The following is an 8,958-nucleotide window of genomic DNA, read 5'->3' on the forward strand; positions in this document are numbered from 1 at the left end:
TTCTAGGGTGGACTCGCCTAGGCATGGTCGCATCACACGCACGTGAGAGCACCGCTACCAGCTCGTCGCCGTCTAAACCGATTAAGTTTCGCTCACGGCGGAGCGCTTCCCTAAATACCTCTTCGTCGAAGTATGATGTCTTCCACCTACGATGGCTTGGCCTTGGCCTAGCCGCCTCTTCTTCTATCCGCTGTCTGCTGTTGTAGTAGTCGATACTGTAGCGAACCGCCAGGTGGTCGCTGTGAGTGTAGCCATCATCTACTCTCCAGTTCGAACTACTTGTTAGGCCAGGACTACAAAAGGTCACGTCAATAATTGACTCCGCTCCGTTTCGACTATAGGTACTCTTGGTACCGACGTTAGCCAAGTCGACATCTAAGATGGCCAGTGTTTCTAGCAGGATCTGACCCCGCTGGTTCGTGAAACGGCTTCCCCATTCCACAGCCCAGGCATTCAAGTCACCCGCTATTACCACCGGCCTTCGCGCTGTTAGCACGGTCGTTATGAAGTCCAGCATCTGCGTGAACTGCTCGATCGGCCACCACGGAGACGCATAACAGCTACAGAAGAAGACCCCGTTTACTTTGGCGACCACGAAGCCCTCATAGGTAGTAGACACCAACTCCTGCACGGGGTATTTACCCGTCGTCCATATCGCCGCCATTTTCCTGGTCCCATCCGAGGCCCAGTTGCCGTTGCCGGCGGGTACTCGGTATGGGTCCGAAATGATGGCGATATCCGTCTCCCACTCAGAAACCGCCTGACAAAGCAGTTGCTGAGCCGCATCACAGTGGTTCAGGTTCAGCTGCGTTACCTGCACTGTGATTTGTTGCTCACTGCGGCTTTCTTAAAGGCCGGGCACCCTGGACCACCCATCGCATGTCTGTTTTTCGAGGTTTTCCCGGTACAGATCATGCAGATGGGCGGACTCGTGCAGCTTTGGGCCTTATGACCTTCAGCGCCGCATCGCCTACACAGTTTGCGCCTGTCGGGGCCTTTGCAGTCCCACGACTTGTGTCCTGGTTCCAGACACCTGAAGCAAACCTCCGGTGGCTCGTGGAATGTCAGGTGACAAACACACCAGCCCACCTTAATACTCCCTACTTTAACGGACTTTTTAACATCCGCCACAGGTAGCTGAACCAGAGCTATCTGTGTCCCTGCTGGCCCTCTCCGTAGCTTAACGGCTGCGGCGGCCACCTGCACATCGCACTGTTGCCGCAGTGCCGTGACGAGCTCTTCCACTTCGGTGATCTCGTCAATGTCTTTGACCTTCAGAGTCGCCTCATGTGTCAGAGCCCTCACCTGCACACCTTCGCCAAGGACCTCTTCTGCCAGCCTTTTGTAGGCGGCGCCCTTGTGCTCCTTCTGGCGCTTCAGCTCCAGGATCATTTCGCCCGTACGAGTACGTCTAATACTGCGTACGTCGGCTCCAAGACCCTCAAGCTTGGCGTCGCTTCGCATCGTCTTCAAGACGTCCGAGTACTTGGACTGTTCCGTCTTGATGACGATAGCGTCGCCTTTCTCACGCCTGGCACCTGCCTTCCTACGCCTTGGTTTGGCGTCCTGTGCTTCTACCTGCGGATTCACCTTCTTCTTCTTCTTCCGCTCTACCTTTGTCCAAGGAGGGTCTTCTCCTTGGACCGCCCTGCTCTGTGGCTGCTGAGGGCCCACCATTGGTCGCAACCCCTTATTCCCATCATTCCGGGACGGGCCAGCCTTTTCAGGCCCACCCTTCCCAGCTTTCCGGGAACCCTGGCTGGGGTCCGACTTTCCAGCGTTACCACCGGCTTTCGGGGTTATTATACGCCTGGCCTTGCGGGCGCCGCCAGACAGCTCCTCACCTGACGGCTGCCTCGCCCGCTTCTGCGAATGCTTGTCGCTTTTATCGCGAGCATTCGCTTCCACTCTCTTCGGACTACCCGCGAAGGAGAAGGCCTCCGTTTGTGTAAACTTAGAAGCTTTCTCCTTTGCGGGTTCCGCCGCTGCTGCAGCCAGCAACGCAACCGCGTGCTCCTGCTTGGCATTATCGACAGACGCCCTAAGCCGAAGCAAGGCCGTTTTCAGGTCCTTGCTTATATTCGACTTAGTTGTCGCAAAGTCGATAATTTTGCCGAGCTGCTGCTCAGCTACCTCAAATGCGGGCCGTCCTTTTTCTGCAACTTGGCTGATGGCCCTCAGCAACCATGCTCCGTCCATGACCTCCGCCGGCTGGCTTGCCGTGGAGTGGACAGGAGCTCCCACGCTTGAGCTGCGTAAGCAGCTACCAGCACCTGACTCCTCGCTTCTCCTTGTCGGAGACCTCATCAACCCGCTTCTTGCGAAGGGGTTGATCGCACCGCTACTTCCACCTAAATTATTTGATTTTGAATTCTTGCTCATTGTTCCCACGAGTTGCACGAGAAATAATGTCCACCACGCCAGAGCTCTGCATTAACGCGGTAAGGGACAGCATACTGTGGGGGGTGCCCAGGTACCCCACAGGCTCCGTTAAAGATCGAGCATCTTTTTCACCCCCTCGATCACTCATTCCTCGGCACGGGTCGCTTGACACCTGTGCTGTCGCGTGGTTCTCAGCGCTACCAACACACGTGGCTCTCAGCGATACCAACGCAACGCGGCAAGCCGTGGACCTATCGGGTGGCAACCTTCTGCTTAGTTACTAAACTTGTTGATTAGAAATAAAGAATTATTCTGTATTTTACCGTCATAGAAAAAGGACGTTTTCTTAATTGTTCCAATACAGAACAATTGGCGACGAAAGGAGTTCAAACCTACGTATTATGAAGATGGAAGGTTACGGTTCGCCAAGATTTGCCCTGGGAGATCAATGGGAGATGTACCAGGAACGTTTGGAGCAGTACTTCGTTGCGGTTGATTTGGAAGAGGAGCGTAAATCCGCTGTACTCCTAACATCGATTTCGCTTGAGGTATACCAGACGGTGAAGAATATTTGTTACCCTGCCAAACCAAACACCAAGACGTACGACGAGCTGTGTGGATTGCTGAAAGGAAGATTTTGTGCGACGGTTGTTACTTATCGGGAGAGAGCTTTGTTCTACCGGGCGCGGCAAGAACCAGACGAGAGCGTTTTGGAATGGCATGTGCGGTTGAAGAGGCTGTCGCTGAACTGTGAATTCGGCGAACATTTGGATCACGCTTTGAAGGACATTTTTGTCACGGGACTTCGACCTGGACCGATTTTTGAAAGATTGTGCGAAGAGGATGACGCGGTTTCGTTGGAGGATTTGCTCAAAATAGCGTCGAAACGTGAAGCTACATTGAAGAATCGAGCGGTCCTGGAGGTGAACAAGATCGTTGAGAAGAAACCCAATTACGTTCCGAAATCATTCAAGAAAACTGGATCTGCTACGTGTTACGCCTGCGGTAAAGCCAATCATGATTTCCGCAGCTGCCAGTATCGAAGTTATGTCTGCAAGATCTGCAAAGAAAAGGGACATATTGCCGTGGTCTGTCCAAGGAAGACGAAGGAAAACCTCGGACGGAAGGATAAAACCGTGAACCATTTGGAGATCAACAACATGGCGTACAGTGACCCTTATTGTGTGAGTATTAGCGTGAATGGAAGGAACACGAAGTTTGAGGTGGACACTGGATCACCAATTACCGTTATCTCGGAGGAATTTTATGAGTCGCAGTTCGGAGAATTTCCCCTACGCCCGTTCCAAGGAAAGCTGGTATTCTATACTGGCGGCGAAGCTACACCAAGAGGAGCATTCGATGCAGTATTGAAGTATCAAGGCGTACAAGCGGTTGGTCAAGTTGTGGTGGTTGAAGGTGGAAGGAACCCTCTGATCGGAAGAGATTTCATTGGCGACTTGCTGAAAATCAAATTTAACAAAATCGATGCTGAACAAACGGAGAATTTGGAAGAGCGGCTGAAACCAGTGCTGAACCGTTACGAAGACTTGTTTGACGATTCTTTGGGCTGCTACAAGTATTCGAAAGTTAGTCTGCAGCTAAAGCCAGATGCCGTTCCGAAGTTTGTGAAGCCAAGGAAAATTCCGATTTCGTTCCAACCAAAAGTTGAAGAAGAACTGGAAAAGCTCGAGAAAACCGGTATCATTTCGAAAGCTGAGAATGCTGATTGGGGAACGCCATTGGTTCCGGTATTGAAGAAGGACAATTCGATCCGGTTGTGTGCTGATTACCGTGTAACAGTGAATCCGTTTCTGGAAGACAAACGTTACCCTATGCCTGTGGCCGAAGACATTTTTGCCAAACTCAACGGAGGAAAGTTCTTTTCGAAACTCGACCTGAAATCAGCATACAATCAACTTTTGCTTGACGAAGAATCGAAGAAGATGTTGGCTTGGAGCACGCATAAAGGAATCTACTATGTGAACAGATTGCCGTTTGGAACAAAACCTGCTTGTGCTATTTTTCAAGAGATCCTGGAGAGGCTATTGCAAGATTGCCCTGGATGTGTCAACTTTCTGGATGATGTGCTGGTGACCGGAGCAACTATCGAGGAACACCTGAACAATCTGTCGAGAGTATTAGAGAAGCTTTGGGATGCTGGATTCCGGCTCAACAAAGGTAAATGTGAATTTTTCAAGCAACGACTCCAATTTTTGGGACACATCGTGGATGGAGACGGTCTTCACAAAGATCCGGAGAAAGTTCGAGCGATTATGGATGTGGCGAGACCAGCAAACGTGAAACTACTACGAGAATTTCTTGGAATGGTTACGTACTACTCGAAGTTCATTCCGAACGTATCAGCTACACTTAGTCCATTGTACCGGCTGTTGAAGAAGGATGTGAACTATGAATGGACTTCCGACTGCGAGGCTGCGTTCCAGGATATCAAGCTGAAGATTTGCTCGGACAACGTGTTGATTCCATACAATCCTGATTGGCCGGTAGTATTAGTTACGGATGCTTCTGGCAAAGGCATTGGTGCTGCGCTATTTCAAGTGTGTCCAGATGGAAATCAAAGACCAGTGACTTTTATTTCAAGAGTACTGAAAAACCACGAGAAGGAATACTCTCCGCTGGATATGGAAGCTTTGGCTGTGTATTACGCTGTTCGAAGGTTGAGCGGTTATCTACTTGGACGAAATTTTACGATTTGGACCGATCATCAACCGTTAGTATCACTTTTTGGACGAAAAGGCATTCCGGATATGGTGTTCGGCAAGCTGCAGCGCTGGGCAGTGTTCCTGGCCAATTATGATTACGAGATCAAATACATTAAAGGAGTCAGCAACAAGGTGGCCGATTTTCTATCAAGATCTCCGGTATTGTGCTGTGAGGACGACGATATTAACGATGAAGAAGCGATGTACCTGCAGTTCATAGAATTTGAAACAAGATCTTTGGTAGAACGGAAGCAGTTAATTGTTGAAACTCGACGAGATCCTGACCTGAGTCGTGTTGTGAACTACGTCAAGACTGGATGGCCAACCAATGTTCAAGACCCAGAGTTGAAGAAGTTCTTCGTCCGCAGAACAGAGCTAATCGTGGAAGAGGAAGTACTGATGTGGGGTTACCGTATCGTGGCACCTGCGAAACTTCGGACGTTCCTGCTTCAAGAATTGCACTCAACGCATATGGGGATCGTCAAAATGAAGTCGTTGGCGAGGAATTATTTCTGGTGGCCTAGCATCGACAAGGATATTGAAGACTTGGGTAAGCGATGTGAACAATGTATCCAGTTCCGGCCTGAATCGGGGAATGTGCCGATTTCTCCATGGAAGCTATGTTCCCGGCCATTCGAGCGAGTTCACATAGATCATCTGTTTTTGAAGAATAAGAACTTCCTGATCATAACGGATAGCTACTCCAAATGGGTGGAAGTTTATTTGGTGAGTTCGTTGACGACTAAAGAGACCATTGAGAAGCTGGAAGATTGTTTTGGACGATTCGGAAATTGCGATGTTCTGGTGTCGGATAATGGAAGATCGTTTACTGCGGCCGAATTTCAAGAATTTTGCAAGGAGAAAGGAATACGACATCTGACTTCAGCACCTTACAGTCCCTGTTCAAATGGTGCGGCTGAAAATGCGGTGAAGACTTTCAAGTATGCTTTGAAAAAGATGCTAACTGATAGTAATAGTCGTGGTAAGTCACTTTCTTCAATGATGAACCATTATCTTCAAATGTATCGAGCGACGCCGCATTGTACAACGAACGAGACCCCATTCAAACTAATGTTTGGACGTGAAATGAGGACTAGATTTGATACCTTGCGAAAGGACAACGTTGTGAAACATGCTGTGAAGACATGGAAGCATAACGAAAACAAGAAAGATACCTGTTTTGCTGTTGGCGAATCGGTTTATGCGAGGGACTATCGAGATCCTGACAGACAGCGATGGATTAAAGCGACGATTTCAAGAAGGAAAAGCCAAAATATTTACGAGTGTGCTGCTGCTGAGCTGGGTACGATTACACGAAGAACCCATCAACTGCTGAAATACGATTATGACGATTATGAGGACGATAACAGCGGGGGAAGAGATCCGGTTGCAGATGATGATCATGAGCCTATTCCGGACGATGAATATCAATCGGCAGAAGATGATGCATTCGATGATTCCGTTCCAGTTCAACAACAACGCGGCTACTATCGTGATGATGGAATATACGTTTCAAGAAGCAACCGAATGGTTCGCGCTCCAGACCGGTTCTAGCTTACGGGGGAGATGTGCTGTCGCGTGGTTCTCAGCGCTACCAACACACGTGGCTCTCAGCGATACCAACGCAACGCGGCAAGCCGTGGACCTATCGGGTGGCAACCTTCTGCTTAGTTACTAAACTTGTTGATTAGAAATAAAGAATTATTCTGTATTTTACCGTCATAGAAAAAGGACGTTTTCTTAATTGTTCCAATACAGAACAATACCTTTAATTGGGGTTAGTAGTCCTATTCTTAGCCGGCAACTACGCGGCTGACTCGCAAGCGGGGGGGTGCGTCAGGCCCCAGGACATCCGTCCCTGCTGCCCCATGATCTACTGTGGTATATCCCGGGTCCTTTGTATAGTGCATGTCATATAACTTCATTATTATTGAGAAGCTATGAAGTATGCGGTTCTGTAACAGTTATTCTTTTCAACTTAATCGCAAGGAAGTATTCTAATTGATAGGTACCGTAAACCGGGGTCAAATTGATCTCCGGATCGAAATTAATCAGACGTTTTTCAGTTAGGTAGAGCATATTTTAAATAGTTTCCTTTGAAGTGTTTATTAGTATATGATTCCAACAGCACTATACTTGAAAGGAAACTATTCAAAGTATGCATTATATGACTGAAAAACGTCTGATCAATTTCGACCCGGAGATCAATTTGACCCCGGTTTACGGTACCACTTTTAAAACGTTCCTTTTTCAGTCAACATCGGATCCCCGAAAAAGTCAAGAAATGATACCGATATTTATGATGATTCGAAACTCTCAGTCCTTACTGCCTCAAACCAGTGAACACCGATTAAAAGATTAGGAATACTAACCCAATTGTCCTTGTTTCAAGATCCATCACAGCCACAAGCAAACCGAGACCTATCACTTTTACCAAGGTATAAATGTATTAAGAACTAAAGTTTTTCCTTTGATTCCTATGAACCTACCCAAGTAACAATTTGATGTTGGTTAAGCGCTTAATTTGAACAAAAGCTGTGCAAATGAACTGTAAACAGTTATTCAGCTCTTATACACCCAATTTTGGTGATTTTATCCAGCCATAAGTTTATTTGAGCACGCCATGAAGCTGGATTAAGGTTGAAGCAGCGCTTATATCCGAGCGAAGAACGCTTTTCAGCCTCTATTCAGCAATTATTCAGCAAATGGGAATGATTTATGATTATGTTTATAGAACAGACAAGGATCAGGTAAAGCTTAAGAGTCACTTAATCATATTTAGTTCAGCAATTCATTATCACTTATGCAGCACTACCAAATAAAAAAAAACCCTAGTTAATCCACCTAGCGGTGATGGTGCCTTTCTCGTGCTTTAAAATATCCTTTCAACAAAGCTCAAGCGACGTGTTGATTACATTGACATAAATACAAAATGAAAACTGCTTGCTAAATGTACTCAATATGGAGACATTTTATATTAGCATAACATCCAATATTCAGAAAATATAAGACAACGATCCAAAATTCAAATCAAACAAGTGTTATAAAGCCGCAAAATTTCGAAACGTCATTTTAGATTTTCCGGTCATCATTTTTTTGACTCCGGATATCTACCCCAACTAAACTAAGCGCCATCTTGAATATTAAGACACCATCTTGGATGTTCTGGTATTCATTTTTGGACTCTGCACCTAAAATTACATAAAATAGTCACCGTATTGAATTTTGGCATGTCGTTTATGATTTTCTGGTTACCTGTTTTGGACGAAGACCGGCATTCTTCCCCATTCAAACTATAGTCATATTGCAGACCTTGTGAAACAGCGCACAGCTTGGGTTTTCTGATTACAAATTCGCAACACAAGCAATCAAACTACTGTCCGAAACAAAAATGTCAAACGAATGCATTTCACGACGATAGCGGCTTCGGGAGACGGTTCGGCTTTTGTTATTCCTGTCTTCTTCCATAATAAGAGCTGTGTTGCCCATCTGTGTGTCGTATTCAATGCAACAAGCAAGAATAAACTAATATTAATATTCATAAACGGAATTGGCTGAAAATCTATGCGTAAAGCTAGAATTAGACAAATGTCATCGTGTCAGATGACATTAATTTGACCCTTTCTTATGTTTATTGATCTTCGTTCTACTGCTCGTATTGTGTGTGAGAGGTAACGGTTGCGCACGAATGTAACAAAGCAAGCTGACACCCGACTGCGGCAGCGAAATAAAGGTAGTAAAAAGTGTCGAATGTTTACAAGACTGGTCGTGATTTGATGTACCGCATCCATGGGTTTGGTTAAATTTTACATTTTACTACCCGCATCTGATTCCGGGTAACTACCGGCTGAAC

At 46.8% G+C, this 8,958-nt stretch overlaps 2 protein-coding genes across 2 annotated transcripts; one reads left to right on the top strand and one right to left on the bottom strand.

The window, feature by feature from the left end:
- Window positions 1-516: 516 nt before the first annotated feature.
- LOC134291502 (uncharacterized) lies at window positions 517-6,976 on the bottom strand. The gene is made up of 2 exons (XM_062859301.1): window positions 6,872-6,976; window positions 517-2,554 (listed from the first exon to the last, which is right to left on the bottom strand). The coding sequence occupies exon 2, from the start codon at window positions 2,380-2,382 to the stop codon at window positions 811-813; it is 1,572 nt and encodes a 523-aa protein (XP_062715285.1). The 5' UTR covers window positions 2,383-2,554; window positions 6,872-6,976; the 3' UTR covers window positions 517-810.
- LOC115260554 (uncharacterized protein K02A2.6-like) lies at window positions 2,790-6,659 on the top strand. Its single transcript, XM_062857458.1, has one exon. It carries the CDS (start codon window positions 2,790-2,792, stop codon window positions 6,657-6,659), a length of 3,870 nt encoding a protein of 1,289 aa, XP_062713442.1.
- Window positions 6,977-8,958: the final 1,982 nt, after the last annotated feature.

Source organism: Aedes albopictus, chromosome 3 (genome assembly GCF_035046485.1).
Source record: "Aedes albopictus strain Foshan chromosome 3, AalbF5, whole genome shotgun sequence".
Lineage (NCBI taxonomy): Eukaryota > Metazoa > Arthropoda > Insecta > Diptera > Culicidae > Aedes > Aedes albopictus.